Source organism: Anser brachyrhynchus (assembly GCF_964034855.1).
Source record: "Anser brachyrhynchus genome assembly, chromosome: 8".
NCBI lineage: Eukaryota > Metazoa > Chordata > Aves > Anseriformes > Anatidae > Anser > Anser brachyrhynchus.
This window is the reverse complement of record NC_137702.1, coordinates 6,216,666-6,233,302: the sequence shown is the minus strand read 5'-3', so window position 1 is coordinate 6,233,302 and position 16,637 is coordinate 6,216,666. Positions and strand designations below refer to the sequence as shown.

Sequence of the window (16,637 nt, the reverse complement as noted above, 5' to 3'; positions counted from 1 at the left end):
AATTTGTTTACTTTGGATAGTCTCTATGCGATTTATGAAAGGTTACAATAAATTATTTCTTTATTGGGTCCTTGTTGAGGGAGAAATGTGAAGAGGGAAGCCAGGATCAGTGGAAGAATTAAAGAAACCTAGATTAAGTTCGTAAGGGGAAAATGGAAAGAAAGAGAAAGACCTCAACAACTCCAGGAATTATTTTTATATGTGACTAAATAAAAAATTAAACATTGTAATAATACAAACAAATTAAACTATTAAATACTATGTCTTACGTCTGCTTTGAGAAAAACCTGCATAACCCCCCCTCTGCAACCACCAAAAAAAAATTATTACAGCAATTTTCAAGTAATGAGGAAGGGAATTCTTTTGACATCCTGGAAATCTAATTAGTCCCGTGCAAACAGGTCATTAAACCCTTATGAGCACCCTTATGGCTTGTTCTGGCTGTTACTGTTAAGCATCAGAATATTTATGAAGTATTTTATTTACAAATAAAAATAGAACTGTCTAGCTTCTCTGCCATTCTCTACTTTTTTTTTTCTGTTGCTTTCTGATAAAAAGCAAAGTTTTGACCTACATCGAGAGCAAACCTAGATCCCCAGAAATGGAAAGCACAAGAAGCTGCTGTTAAGGCTCCATTCTGCTTGTTTATTTTGTCTTCCTCACCACCAGAAGCCATCTGGATGTTGCTTTGAAATAGATGGATTATGGATAAAGTTATCAGAAAGGATTAGTGTGATTAGAAAGACATTAATCCTGTCAAGAAGTAATGGTCAAGTATTAACCACCAACAGTTGGTCCTAGAATCATGTTTGTTTTCATTCATCCCGTACCCTCCCTCGCATTCTCATTTTGTAATTGCATGCTGTAGAAAAGACCTTCGTGAGCAAGTTCTCCCAGTGAGGCTGGGAAGCTCCTCTAACAGCTACATTAGAGATGATTATATTACAGTTGAGCATCATGAAAGTGAAGTGCTGGCTTCACTAATGCTGCCTGATCACGCAGGCAGGCTGTCTCTTAGCTTTTTGTCAAGGTCAGAGCCTTTAAGTTTCAACGTGGTAATAATCTCCATTTCCATAACTCGAGCCATTTAATCATCTTGAAATGCTTCACAAATATAACAATCCATCAAATAGGAAGGCAGGATCTCCATGTTACAGACAAGGAAACAAAGAAATTAAGGCACTTATTTAAATACAAACAGTTTGCAGAGAAAATGATAAGCCTGAAGCTATCTCTGTACTGCGATGGACCATCAGCCTCTTCCTCATCAGTGCTCAGGCTGCTTCACTTCCATGGAGGTACCATTTATGGAAGAACAGGTTGCAACAATGAAAATAAGAAACTTTACAGTAATGAGAAAAAAAGAGAAACTTTCTCTGATTCTTTCTGTAGTTTGATGCTTGATTGTGCTCTTAGTTTCCAATGGAATCAAAATGATTTTAGCAGCAGGGATAGGCACGACTTTTTCTTTCCAGGATATTTTTTTGCTTTCTTCTAACATGACAGAATACCTACAGAGCTAGACGCTGCTGTGACTGTGACGGAGATTGCTGCTGCTGTCATCACACGCCTGAGTGACGGTGGTACTAGTGGGATCACCGTAGCCCATCTCTGTCTCTGCTTCACCCTGTGTGGTCTACCTTTACTTACAGTATATACATGTTTTTTTCATCTCTGGATGTCATGTTACACTGCACAGGAAGAAATACCTCCTGCCCAGACCTGCACAAACGCAGCTAGATAGCACACTGCTGCTCTCTACCTGTGTACATGTCACAGACAATCAAGTGGCATCTTGGTTGGAAACCGGTGCCACCCTACACTTCCAGTCCCATCCACCCACTTCTAAGTGATGCCAGGACATCTCATGGCATGACATCATTTGTCTAAGTAGAGGGGAACATAAAATCCTACAATAAACCATGCTCATACCCTGAACTAAGCTGGATTAGGTATGTGTCATGCACTTGTAGAAGGATGCCCATTTGGTACTGATGACCACTCTTTCCATGTACATTTACATAGAGCCCAGACAAGCAATAAAACATTGCCTAGGCTCTCTGTGAACTTTACTGAGATTCCAGTAGTTTTGGGGACTGCCAGTGTACTAGCAGACTTGTGAAGATCTAAGCGCAGCTAAGAAACTAGCATGATCACTTGTACTCACATGAATGATCTCTATCTAATGGCATGTATTATTAAAAGTTGTAGTATTGCAGTGTGATTTTCAAACAAGATGAGTGGTCTAGAATGCTCTTGAAGGGCCAGGGGCTTACTAAGGTTCATCTCATTTGAAAATCAAATAATAGGAAACAGCATTTTTAAAGTTTAGATATCTAGGCATCAATGAAAATAAAATGTCTATGCACCATAAAAGTGAATACAAAAAATGGTAGCTGTTTTACAACTAGAATTGTTGCAGCAGTTTCTGTGCAGTTAGATTACCAGCTGTAAACAGCACATAAAGTGTGAATTAACTTTTCAGAGAGCCTCAGGGTACAACTGTTTTGATAAAGACAGTGGAATCTCAAAGGTGTCGAGCATGATGGAAAATCTGGCCCTTCGTCTTCAAGCTACAGCAAGTAAAAATTCTAGAAGATCTACCTGTCTGCAATACACTATTTGCAGTGCTTGTGTTTAATTTTTCATCTAGGCAGTAAGGAACCGAAACAAGTAATTCTACATTTCTAGTACATCAGAACATGCAACTTTCTGAGATGCTGTGTTTTTTTTTTTTTCCTCTGTTGAATAATGCTTTATGAAATAGCAAGAGTTTTATTTTTTACCCAAAATGTTGAGCTTTCCTTTTCCTTATTCTGTGGCACTTGTAATCTTTAATGATAAACCAACATATATAACAAAAAGCCTGCCAAGAACTTACATCACGCATTGTATTTTCTTAGTGTGCTATAGGGAATCTGTTTTTATGGACTAATGTAAACAAGGCAGGATTTTGTTTAGCTCACAGTGAAGATCAATGTGCAATGGCTATTCCATCACTACTTCCTCTCCAGCAGTCCAATACACAAGGCTACTGTGACACATCTATAAATGCTGGAAGGATTGAACAGCAACCTTTGATCACTGACTGATGAAAGAGACCTGAGACATTGTAATATAGCATGTGCAGAATTCAGGCTGACCTGTTGACTTTAGCTGTGCTGATAAAGCATTTCCTAAATGCAGAGGTCAGGATGCAAATGAAAACAAATGAAAACAAATTTTCTATTAAATATGGATGTGCAGCTTAACATCTGTGGAAAGCACAGAAGGAGCCAAGAATCTTAATAATACTTGATTTTCTGTTCTGTAAGTTCTTTCAAGTGTTTTTAGATTAAGAAAAGACCAAAAGGATTTGGAAGACAAATTTGGTGTATAAACAAAAGTCAGATTTATTCAACTGTTTATAATTCACACATGTTTTTATCCTAAGGAAACAGAAGGGATTCAGCCAGCCCCTTAAACTTCACATACCATTTCTCTTTCTTTTGCAAGACACTAAGTATTTTAGAGTGATTAGAAGACTACAGAAAGAATATGTAAAGTCACAAACTACTCAGATCCCATTTGTAATCACATCAGTGCTTTCCACACTCATTCAGTCTGTGACCATAGATGTCTGTTGCACATCGTTAGATCCCTACTGATGATGCCTAAATAATTTGTATTGAGTTGGTCCAATTTTGTCATTATGACATGCGTAACTCTGTAGCATGTTGTTTTTCTCCAAAAACAGTTTGTAACTCTAGGTTATACAGGTAAGAAAAAACACAAGACTATTAGATCTGACCACTAGATTCTATATTTCTAAACACAGCGAACAACATTGACAATGTTACACTTTATAAAACAGTGAAAGCTCTGAAGATGTCTGAGGCACAGAGAGGAGATTCATAAGAAGGTTTCCTAAGAGAGTAGAATGGATTTTTCCTCTAAAAGCTCAGGCAATCTTCAAGCATCATTTGGAGAACTGTTGGGGTAATCTGAGATCAGTTCTGCAATATAATAGAGATATGGATAATTTAAAGTAGTTAATGGTGTTGAGTGAGATTGCTGTCTGCCCAGTTCTTCTTACCCTTAGGTATTCCTCCCCTTTCACTTTCTTTCAAGTGTAGTTCTGCTTTGCACTCTAAAAGTATATATATTTATCCTCTTGAGTCATCTCCTTAACAGTCCCATCTCTAGACCAACCTCAATAAAACAGTAGATGCCATACCCTAGGAGAGGGCTTCTTCTCACTGGAGGGAAATGTATTTCTGTTTTTATTTCCATGACAGTGATACATAACAGGTAATTCAGAAATGGGATGCTATACACACTTTATGTTACCATTCAGGCATCCCACGTATTTTCCCATACTAACCCAACAGAATGTTTACCCTCCTCTGTTGGGAAGAGCTGTTCCTAAGTGCTGATATTTTTCTATTGGCAAGGTAACACAGAGGAAAAATTCCAGAGTTGAATAATATGAAGAAAAAGCCCTGTGTTTCCAATTGCAATTTAATTATACCAGAAAATATGTGTGCTTTGGGGACATGACAAAACACTGTTCTGAGCACTCCTCAGTGAACTCCTGAGGCTCCTCCATGAACTGTGGGCAGCATTTTGCAGCCACTCCTCAACACCTCACTAGATAATACAGAATTAAATTTGATTGCACTTGATTAAGCCCCATTTTGGCAACTGCATAAGCATAGGAACAGTGACTGATATTTAGCAAAGAATGACTAGAGGGGATAGTTTAATTCATATGTGGCAGAAAAGAGCCAAACAAAAACTGATGAGAAGCTTTTGTTATCTATCCTTTCCCATTCAATCTTCAGTTAAATTACGTGAGTTTTTTCAAGATGATATAAAAAAAAACCTCTCTCAGTACCAGGAATGGATTAGAAGAAATAGCACTGCACATACTGTCATTCATGCAAAACCAGTATCAAGTGAATGAATTTTGGCTGGCAACTTGGTTTAAATTTAATGATAAGAAAGAAGACATTTCATGTCCTTCTAGAGATTTGTATCTCCCTTCAGAATAGGTATGGTATTGCCCATATCTACCACAGATTTACATTCATGGTAGACATTTCAGATTGCAGAGTTCTGTAGCAGCCTCTGAGTGTTTGGGTCAAATTCTTCATCCCTAGCAAACTGTTAAGCTTTAGTAGTAAAACAGACAAATAATCTCCTGTCTGTGGTGTATTATCAGTCTCGTTTACACTAACAGTGAGCAAAACAGTGCCTGAAACAATTTACCCAAGCTAATGGTCTGTCTCGCAGTATATTTTAACTAAACCCCAAACTCCCAAAGAATATACTATCGCTCTGAAGTTATTTAGGCTATGTCTGCGCAGACAACTGCAGACAGACATGGACTCCGCTGTCTTCACTTTGAGCTGCCAAGACTGGTCCGGAAGCCATATAGCCACACCAGCCCTTCGCATACGAGCTTGGGCGCAGAGCCATGCTAATGCGGCTGTAGGCTTCCGGCATGCAGCTGGCGCAGGCCTGCCCAGTTTGGCTCGTAGGCTGAGCGAGTTCACATCTGCGTGCACCCAGTGTATCTCCACATCCTCTTACATAGTTATTACAGTTGTCAGATCTTCAAATATAACTAACAAGTCCCAATAGACAAAATTTGGTATGGCACAGTAGAACTCAACAAGAACAGAATCCATTAAAACAGAAAGAGCAATATTTTTCATTAGTGGGATGTTAAAAGGCCAATGCTTTCCCCAAATCAGAGAACTGGAAAAAAAAAAATGGGTAAAAGGGTGCTATGCTGGAGTAGTTTCCTAACTAAATACCAGGCTTTAACAGCATGAGTAAGAATGACCCGCTCACGAATCTGAGCAGAAGGATAAGGGATTACCAGAACTGATGGCATTATAGACAGGAATCCCCTTAAAGACAGACAGTTCTATATTTAGCATACCGTATTTAATTCAGCCAACAACCCCCCAAAAGTATCAATATTTATTACTATTCCCAAATGAACCTTCAAATAAATGTAATTTTTTATTAGCATATAATTGCTTGTATCAGGCACAACATACTTAGAGGAATGGGCTTTAAATTTTTTAAAAGTCCTCATCAAATCAGTTATTTAGATGTGCCTATAAAGGGAACGATCTTTCTTTGACAGATTCTGCAACTGGAAAAGAGTCAAACCTCTGCTACACATTATTTCGTAAATATCCAGAAAAATGTCATTATTAAATAAATTAAAAATGTAATAATTATTCTGAGCTTAAACAAAACAAACTACTTTTTCTAAAATGAATATTCACAGACAAACAATTAAATTCTGCCAGGACAGTTCTTTCCCATAAGTAGTCTTGTCTCACTGCTTACTGCTAGTCTTAGAAAACTGGGACCTATATTGCCAGATGAAAACTTAATCATATAAACAAGGGTGCTGAAATAAAGGATGTAATTTACTGTTATGTATACAGGTATGCTTACAAAACAAAGAGAACTGAATAGGTTCAGCTGGCATAAACCTCTGTAACTCTGGCACTAAGGTGCTTTTCTGAAGAAGCAAGGCTTATGCAGTCAAACTTGGTGTGCGTGTGAGCCCTTACTAATAACATTTTAATTCATTTTTCTCTCAAACAATGCAGAAGGGTTGGAAGGCTCATAATGAGAAAATTAAGTTTCTGTAAGGTCTGTAAAACTAATGGCTGGATACAGGAAGAAATGATCTGTGCTTTTCTACTGTTATCTTGAAATAAGAACTATGGGCTACAAGCCCTGTGTCTCCTCCAACGTGCCTTCCAGACCTGCAGCATATGTGTTCTGCAATTAATCTCTGAAGTTGCAGGAAGCCTGGTGAATCCAGTGCATTCAGGCTGCACTGAGCTCTACATTGCCCAGTGTGTCTACTGCCCCTGCAGAGTTGCTGGCACGTGTGTTTTGAACAGAAAAGATGACTTGAATTTTGTTTCTGGGTTGCATACCACACTGTAAGCTCTCTCCCTACTAGAAGAAAGCATTATAAAAGTTTCAGCAGTTGTAAATTTTTCAGAATGTGTATCTTCTTCAAAACCTCAGTCACAGCAAGATACAAAGTTGTAATAGATAAGGTTTCAGTAATAGCCTTCCCCAAAAACTTGGGTTAAGGCAGTTATACATATTATATATCAAAGTTCCAGCCTACTGGATTTCGATCAGTGTAAAACTATCAATGTCTGACAAAGATCCAGGGGCACAAGGACAAAAATGCTCTTACGGGAGCTGACAGCACCTGAGTTATTGTACAGTGATGGCCAGAGCCACCGACCTGCGCTTGAGCCAGCCCTCATGTCTGTCACTGTTGGCACTGAGAATATTTGGTCAGAGGGTTTATATTATCATTAGCAAATTTGAGAAGATGTTGATGGGAAAATTGGACTTTTGTTTCTCTCTCAGGTTTTTGCTTGGTGCAGAGCACAAAGACATTGACATTAGATTTGAGTATTTCAAGCTCTCAGAACCTGAGAAAACAAAGCGATGCACGGGTGTCTCGGACAATCAGTTTGCCCTGAAAGCACTACTTGCTAGTGAAGGATCCATGTGGTGTAAAAAAAAAAAAAGAAAAGGAGTTTATCATTAACTACACTGAAAGGAAGTGTAGATTTTCTGGGTAGGCAACACTATTAGAAAAAGCCTTGGATAGCCTCCTGTATATGTAAGAACCTAAGTGCACTGGAGTGACTGCCAACACTCCGGTAACAACTCGTGGTTCCTGACTCTTCTAGACAGAGCCATCTCCTGGCTAAAGGATGTAATACGGCACCGAGATCCTTTTGACAACCCGTTAAGTTCTCTTCCTTCCTCAGACAATGGAGTTAATCAATTCTAACAGTACGGCCCAGAGATTCCTTGCTTATACATCTGTAAATAACTTACAGCTATCACAGGCTGTGTCAGAGCAGTTTTTTCCATTGTGCTGCTTCGCCTCCTAGAATCTCAAAAAAAAAAACCCAAAAAAAAACACACCACAAGGGTATCTAAAGAACTATATATTTTAGGGAAGGTACGTGACTTTACTCCAACCCTTTTCTGTCCTTAGTAGATCACTTGCTCATGTGACATTATGTTTTCCTTGGAAAACTCTCCTTCTACCTCTCCAAAAAATCTTTTATTTTGTCTTGATGTTTTCTAGCTGTGTGGGAAAGAACCAAGTATGAATCTATGGTCATATTAGGAGTGCCAGACTTGCAAGCACTATGAATCTGCTTCATTCTGTACAGAAACATGGGAAGTAAGATGCCAAGGTGGGATTTAAAAATAAAATTAGCACTCAATTGTGTTTATTTTCAGTAACTCTCCGTGACCTGAAGTCTAGAAAATTATCTTTCTCTTAAAATTAAAGATGAGTTTTTGGCATACCTATTGGGTTCCAGAAAGAAGCTGAGGCTTCAAGTAAAGGCACCAAATACTGCAATATTTTTTTCTCAGATCAGTTAAGGTAAAGTTAGCTTTGCTACTCTCCATCTCTCCTTATCTCTTCTGTCAGCACTGGGCTGAGAAGGCTTTTGTCCATAAAACTGGTATTTGGTTGTTATTGTAGTCAGTTGTAAGACAGAAAAATTTACAGGAGACTAACTGTTGTCCTAAATTAGGCCAACCCACTGCAAAGACAGCTACGTGAGCATCAAGATCTAGATCATTAATTCGCCACTGATAAAGGGGCATTATTTAAGGTTCTGCCTTTAATGTACTAGGAAATCACTTTCACTTCCAGCTGAAACCAGGCATACATTAGTAATTCACTGGACACACAGGTTTTTTTTTTCAATATTTATCATACTGCAGCAAATCTCCAAAAGAACTACAGAGGATTATAAATTAACTGTACTTTTATTAACTGGCAGCCAAAAGGACCAACCACACCCTGGGGTGCATCAGGCACAGCACTGCCAGCTGGTCAAGGGAAGGGTCTCTTCTCTGGTCTGTGCTGGTGCGGCCTCACCTTGAGCACTGGGTGCACGTTTAGGCACCACAGTATAAAACAGACATAAAACTATTAGAGAGCATCCAGAGGAGGGTTAGAAAGATGGTGAAGGGCCTAGAGAACAAGGTCTATGAGTTGCAACTGAAGTCACTGGGTTTGTTCAGCCCAGAGCAGAGCAGGCTGAGGGGAGGCCTCATGGCGGCCTGCAGCTCCCTCACGAGGGGAGCGGAAGGGCAGGCGCTGAGCTCTGCTCTCTGGGGACAGCGACAGGACCCGAGGGAACGGCATGGAGCTGGGACAGGGGAGGGTCAGGCAGGTGTTAGGAAAAGGTTCTTGACCAAGAGGGTGGTCGGGCACTGGGACTGACTCCCCAGGACAGTGGCCACAGCACTGAGCCTGACAAAGTTCAAGAAGCATTTGGACACTGCTCTCAGACATAGGGTTTGATTTTTGGGTGGTCCTGTGTGGAGTCAGAAGTTGGACTCGATGATCCTTGTGGGCCCCTTCCAACTCAGAATATTCTATGATTGTATGATTCAGTGATTTTTCATCTTACTTGCATGGTGTATTATTTCAATTATTTAGATTTAAGGCAGACTTTTTGATATGGTGGCGTATTTATTCATTTAACTTCTAGTTCTCTTGAAGGAAAAAGTCCTCCCATTAGGCGGAAGGAAGAAAACATCAATTAAAAAAACAAATAGTCTTTGAGCAAATAAAACCTTTAGGAGGTACTGTGGAAACGTTCCTATTGATTAAAAAAGAAGTTCATAGCTCCACTTTCAATATGAATCTACAGCAGTAGGTAATGCTTCCAGCACTTCAACATTTATTCAGTCAAACCAAAGCAGTGGTATCCTATTTCTTTTTTATGAAACTTTAAAAGTTATTGGAACGATCATTGTCTTCACTTACCTTGAGACAACCAGGGGGAGAATCAGCATTTTCAGCATCCTCATCAGTAACTCACCAGGAAACTGGAAATAACTAATTTCCTAGAAATACATGGAGAGATGCTTATTGTTTTGAGATAAAAACTATCTGCCTTCATGAGACCTGCTAGAGCTGTGCGTCAAGTGTTACAATCAGGTAACACTGGTAAAATCTCAAGCTCTAGTATATAAGGTAGCAAAGGTTTTAGGCTTTAAGAGATCATTTTAAAATTCATTCAATTACGTATTGTGTTGTAATTCAACAAAACACACAGGATTTTTCATTCCTTTGCCAAAGATGACAAAAACGAAATAGGCCACCTCCTAGGGACTACTGTTAATAGGCTGCCTTGAATAATATCTCCATTCTGCATTTTGTGTTTTGCTAGATGTGTATGAAGCTACTGCTTGGAAACAAAGTCTTCAGTCTGCAGATAGTGGTAGCAGAACATAGAATTGTTTTAACTATTGTGTTTATTAAGGGCCATAATTTTTAATTGAGATTTATATTGGATGCTCAAACAATGCATTCAGCAATGCACGTTGCCCTGTGTACACTGATAGACCAATACAGCAGTAAGAAACAAGTAGCCGCAAAAAAAGCTTAGTTTAAGTACCCATGAGGAGAAATCCCCAAGTGACTCAAATAACGTGGACTGTTAATGATAGGAGATCTTAAATTTATTAATATAAAATACTATTGGTATAATATAAACACTTGTACCTCCATACATCTGATGGTGAAAATTATTGCCAGTGTTTTCTTTAGACATACACGTTTCAAGGTAATATAAAATCCAACAAATATATCATACTGTTTTAACATTCATTCAACTTATTTTCTATAATCACAACATTGCAATGTAGTTATGTCAGATTTACTAGGTGTTTTAAAGACCAGAACCCTTTGCAATACACATTGTTTGAGAATGTGTGAAAAGACCCAAGGAGCAGTGTGTAGATTAACAAATAAAACAAATTAAACAAATTTAACAAATACACATACATGCTTGTTATCTCAAAAAGTCCATCCTGAAGTTCCACAGATGCTATGTCTTTTGTTACTTAAGTACAATATTTTCTCTGCAGTGATACACTCAACCATGCCACACGTACCTGCTGGGAGAGACGTCTCGTCCTAAGGAAGAATCCGAGAAGACAGCCCACGGTGACTGACAACACTGAGAGAATGAGCAAACCATTTCTTTTACAAACATCCTTGACCCGAGCGAGGATCGCATCAAAAGCCACTGCCATGCTGTCCTCCGTGCAATTTGGAGAAGAATCAGCATCCCACGGAGAGAGAATTCACTCACTCCTCCTGTAGGAGTGGACAGACCTAGCTCTGTATAGATCAGATCAAAGCATTTCCAGTTCTGCTTAGCTGACCTGCAAGGTCACCCCTCTGCCAATCGCCACCAAGCAAACAGCTGGCATTATTGTTCCAAATTAATACCAATAATCCTATTATCGACTACATCATTAAGAGCCTGGAAGAAGATTAGGGGGCTCTGGAAAATTAGAACAGAATGCAGTAGTATTTCTAAAACAAGACTGGTTCAATACAAACTGATGCTCTTGGAAGGAAGGCGGTGTTTAAGTACGTTAACCTGGTCTTCCCGGTTTGGGATTTGGGGATCAACGTAATTCATGCATACAAATGCATACAGGTAATGTTACTGCACCGTTTTCCAGTGCAGGACAGAGCAGGTAACGTTTTGAACTGGACTATCACAACAGGGCAAACCAGGTAAAACTGAACTTCATTAACTAAAGCAGGCTTGGATATTTTGTTTTCGAGACCAAGAAAAGACTGAATGTGTAGCCTAAGAGCCACATATCGATCAGAAAACTGCAGTATACTGAAACACGAAAAGAGACCTTCTGGCATTTGGCATTTATTATCTTGGAAGCAAAATGATTTCACTTTTCCTCCTACCACTATGTTGTTTAGAGTAGGGCCAGTTTACTTTCAGAGGATTACCAGACTAAGCCACAGGGATTGCTTTCCTTTCCTTTGCCGTGTCTGCATCCAGCCCCAACACTGATTTTTATGCTAATGAATATCTGATAAAAATACACTACCGTTACTGTTCACCATGCTGCACTTACTGAAACTCTACTGTAGTGTGTGGGTTATCCTAAGATTATTCAGTGTTTTTATGGAAAATATTCCATTACAGTAGAACAAATGTGTCTATTTACTGATTTATTGTAGATTGCAGTGCAGTACTTGTAGCTACGTGCTCAAGTGTGAGTAAAAAACTCACGAGAGCAGACCAAACCATGGTCTGTAAGCAGGATCTGAATACTGTAGGACCAGTACGACAAGAGTGATGCTGTCAGGGGAATCAAATAATATGTGATCGTATTAAGTGATCATATGTGTCAGGAGAATCCCATCAATTTTTATTAATGCATGTGTAAGAAAGCACTGAACTAATACTGCAAGCTCAGTGCAGGCATTTCCTAAAACAGGTAGTTTTGTTATCGTGACAGCACGCTTCCCCAGCGGCGAAACGCGGCAAGAACCCTTCGCTCCCTCAGGCGACCCGGCCGCCATTTGCCTCCCGCCGGCGGGCGGGCTCGGCCTGAGCGGGCCGGGAGCTCCCCGGCCGGGGCGGAGCCGCAGGGGCGGAGCCGTTGAAGCCGGAGCTGTTGAGGGCGGAGCTGTGGAGGCTCCGCCGCCGCCGGGCCGCAGAGCGGGGCTGGGGCGGGCGAGGCGGGCGTCATGGCGGCGCGGCAGCTGGTGCTGCTGCGGCGGGGCTACAGCAGCGCGGGCGCTGCCGAGTACCTGCACCGCAGCATCGTGCCCACCATGCACTACCAGAAGAGCCTGCCCAGGTACCGCCGGGCTCGGCGGGGACGCGGGCAGAGGTCGGGTGCAGCAGGGCCTCAGCCCTGGGGTGTCTGCTGGGAGGAGAGGGCACGGGAGGGAAGGGAAAGGAAGGGAAGGGAAGCGGCTTGCTCTGGCTGGCTTTGTTGTGCTGTGTTCTCTTCCTGAAACTCCGTGGAGAAGAATGATTTTGTTCTTTAAAGCACAGATATGACTGTAAAGCCTCTATCGAAAGTTGAGATTGGAAAGTAACCCTTGTATGTATAATGGAGTTACTTTATAGTTAGAGGAGGCTTAGAAACGTACTGAGTAGGAAATCTGTAAGGAAATGTTCAGCACCCACCAGCGAGCAGTAATCCGGTACAGGAGGTGGCCACCGAGCTGCACCGTGCTCCTGTACAGCGGCTTCCCCTTGCTGCACCTTGTGACCCCGTGCTGCTTACAAGGTACTAAGACCCTTCACTGCAATAACTTTATAACAGGACAGTCAAGTCGTTTTTTTTACATTGTTTTCCTTCTCACAAGAAGCTTAAGCTGTGAAGATACATGTCCATATATTCCCTTTCTTCTCCTTCCTTAAGAAACTTTTAAACTGTTTAGATAGTATGGAGGATAAGGAAGAAAGAAGACAGAGAAGACTACAGTGTAAGAAACTGAGTCTTCATTGGTACTGTTGTGTGTACATGAAGTGTGTGTCTCTTTTTGTTCCCTTTCCTTCAGACTGCCGGTTCCCAAGCTAGAAGATACAATTAAGAGATATCTGAATGCACAGAAACCTCTTTTAAACGATGACCAGTTCAGGTATGGACAAAGAAGATACACATACTGCGTTACCATTTGTTGCTTCAAAGCCACAGTTTCATGTCAAAAATATAAATTATGACAGAATTTCAAATCTTTTATTGATTGCTGCAGGAAAACTGAAGAACTTGCTCATCAGTTTGAAAAGGGGATTGGAAGAGAGCTGCATGAGCAACTAGTTGCTCAAGACAAACAGAACAAGCATACTAGTTACATCACAGGTATGTTGAGCAACTGAATATAGAAGGAACCCTTATATCATCGTACTTGATAATACGTAGCTCATAATGCTGCAAATAAAACAGGCTGAAGCTTAAGCCCTCTGTTCCATAAACTTGGAATAACATTTGGTGTATTCTACCTGTGACAGTATTTGAGCAAATTCTGAGTCTCTGGTGGAATGAAGAAGGTCCTTCATGTAACTCGAATATACCAGAATTCTGCGGGATATTGTACTTAACAAGAATTACGGTTCCACAGGACATTTTTCTCTTTTAGAAAAGGGAGAATACCTTTTTAGAGTAGAAAATACCAAAGTCACTAGTAAAATACAATCAAAAGGGATGGGAAAGAACAGTGGTGTTATTGGAGTTTAAAAAAAAAAACCAAACAAACTGTGGAAGGTGTCAACCACAAAGATAATATTTTATTACAAGTTAATTATGCAGATAAAATTATTTTTCTGAAATCAGATTGCTGAAAACAAGATTTCTCTGTGACATACAGTATTATTTTTAGTTTGGTCTTTTCTAATGGAACATTTTGCGTTCTGCACTGCCATCATAAAAGGGGAAATAGATGGGAAATAGATCATGACAAAAAATTAGGTATCCTTTTGTAAGGGTAGATCTTCTTAAAACGTAGGATGGGCAACTTCATAGGAGTATTCTGCAGCGATAGTTTCTTGGGAAAATTCTCTCATTATGCTGATAAAAGAGGTGGGTAAATATCGAAGATTAGTTTTTCATGAGTTACTTTGTGTAAATTTGAGTTTATGGTTTTTATTTTCTATTTTTTTCATTGCTATCTAATTATGTTAGGTTAATAGAGGAGCTTAACTAGTAGCTCCCTTAAGGAAACTAAAGCAATCATTTTCAAATAATTCCAAGTTACTTAGCAATAAAACTGAACCTTGAGGGAGGTCAGAAAATATGACTAAGGTTTGGAAGGCAGAAGTAATCAGTGCTCTGGACTTAAAACAACCCTCCCCCCCCCCCAAAAAAAAAATAAATAAAATATTACAAAACAATACTCTTTTAAAGAGCAAAAGAAAAGGAGAAAAGGAGAGATACAGAAAAAGGAAGATGAGAATAAGGAAAAGCAAATTAAGAGAGGGAGAGTGTGCATGGAGTTTTTAGGTTATTCTTTATTGTTGCTTCCACTGGCTTCCAAATACAAGTGTCTGCTTATGAAAGTATTGGATGGATAGCAACAAAGGTGGAAATACTCAGTTATTTATGGAAGTAGAAGTTTGCATGTCCTCCAGTGAATACATTTCTGCCCTCACTGTCTATTGAGAGTGCCCATAAGGGTGTTAGCTTAACAAGTTGCACAGCAACCACAAATTCTGTAAAGAATACCAGATTATTTCACGTAAGCTGCTGGTCAGTTTATTAGCTTGTGCTTTCTATTCACTTTGTACAGTATCTAGGTTTTAACTGGTGCTGACTGTATGGTGTTTGTCAAGGCTAACCAGCATGCTTCTGCTTTGTGTCAATGAAATACAGGGTGCTTGTTTTCCTTTGTGTTTAGTTATTATTCTTTTTAGGCCTCATAAAAGACCTGTTCTACTTTAAATTGGTTTCTGAAAATATGTATAGTTGCATCCGTGCTGGATGGACTTGGAGTCCAGGGTTAAAAGGCTACATAATGATGTGGAATGTGCTTTTAAAATCATAATGAATGCCAGTTACACTCATCTGTGAGGAACTGGAATTAAAATTATGACAGAACTTGAGTTACCTGTTGCCCTTCTTAGAACTCAGCTAGAAATTCCTACTTGGGAATGATCCAGGCTTGAAATAATAATCTTTCATTCATCAGCTGCCTTGAGATGAACTTGGTCTCCACTTGTTTCTGGTGTCTGCTTCCATACAGCTTGTAATACCAAAACTTAACAAGTTCAGAGTTGTTAACAATGATGAAATAGATGCTACTTAAGAAGAAGAAAACAACCAAACACACACAAAACAACCCTTCGCTGCCTATGGCTGTGCCTCCTGGATTTTTGTTTTACTCATAAGCATATGTGGAGGTGTGACTGCATTTTAGAGCTATGATGGACTTCCTTCATTACAGCACAGACAAAATGTTTGTGTCACATTCATGCTTCTTGATACGCTGACATGCCATGTGATGAAATGAGACTGTGTAAAAGACCTGTAGGTGTCAAATGTTATTCTTCTTTCTGAAGTCTGTTCTCAGTCTGGAATAATAACCTTGAGGTCCCTTCTAACCTAGAATATCCTGAGTTGGAAGGGACCCATAAGGATCATCGAGTCCAACTCCTGGCACCACACAGGTCTACCCAAAAATTCAGACCATGTGACTAAGTGCACTGTCCAAATGCTTCTTAAACTCCGACAGGCTTGGTGCAGTGACTGCTTCCCTGGAGAGCCTGTTCCAGTGCGTGACAGCCCTCTCAGTGAAGAACCTCTTCCTGATGTCTAGCCTAAACCTTCCCTGCCGCTGCTTGACACCATTCCCTCGGGTCCTATCACTAGTCGCTAAAGAGAATAGATCGGTGCCTTCCCCTCCAGTCCCCCTCATGAGGAAGCTGTAGGCTGCGATGAGGTCTCCCCTCAGCCTCCTCTTTTCCAGGCTGAACCTCATCATATTGCCAGCTTAGGAACCCAGTTGTGATGCATCGGTATCAAAAGTTCTGTTCAGTGCTGATCGCTTTAGTGGATAGAAGGAGGAAAGAGGTGAAAATGCATGACAGCAAATGTGGGTGGAGGAATGCTGCCAGGAAGAGAGCAGTAGGAATGAGGACAAACAATGAGGGAAACTCTGCCTCAGAAATAGTTGCAGAATCACAGAATATTCTGAGTTGGAAGGGACCCACAAGGATCATCGAGTCCAACTTCTGACTCCACACAGGACCACCCAAAAACCAGACCCTATGTCTGAGAGCAGT

The 16,637-nt window shown here is 40.2% G+C and overlaps 2 protein-coding genes across 8 annotated transcripts in view; one reads left to right on the top strand and one right to left on the bottom strand.

Moving 5' to 3' along the window:
* SLC1A7 (solute carrier family 1 member 7) overlaps positions 1-12,429 on the bottom strand; it is a gene marked incomplete at its 5' end in the record, with an annotated part of 51,471 nt that extends 39,042 nt beyond the window's left edge. For 3 of the 4 annotated variants that reach the window (XM_080603308.1, XM_080603309.1, XM_080603310.1), the window contains 2 exons: positions 9,848-9,927; positions 10,981-11,121. In XM_080603308.1, the coding sequence (XP_080459434.1) occupies positions 9,848-9,927; positions 10,981-11,121 (221 nt within the window). Of the gene's footprint in view, positions 1-9,847; positions 9,928-10,980; positions 11,122-12,356 lie in introns of those variants that run through there. The other variant, XM_080603311.1, reaches the window with a different exon arrangement.
* CPT2 (carnitine palmitoyltransferase 2) overlaps positions 1-16,637 on the top strand; it is a 68,559-nt gene that overhangs the window by 47,626 nt on the left and 4,296 nt on the right. Inside the window, exons 3-5 of one of the 4 annotated variants that reach the window (XM_080603297.1) lie at positions 10,954-11,534; positions 13,421-13,501; positions 13,616-13,722. In XM_080603297.1, the coding sequence (XP_080459423.1) occupies positions 11,515-11,534; positions 13,421-13,501; positions 13,616-13,722 (208 nt within the window). In that variant the 5' untranslated portion in view covers positions 10,954-11,514. Of the gene's footprint in view, positions 1-10,953; positions 11,615-12,480; positions 12,709-13,420; positions 13,502-13,615; positions 13,723-16,637 lie in introns of those variants that run through there. The other 3 variants (XM_080603298.1, XM_080603296.1, XM_080603295.1) reach the window with 3 other exon arrangements.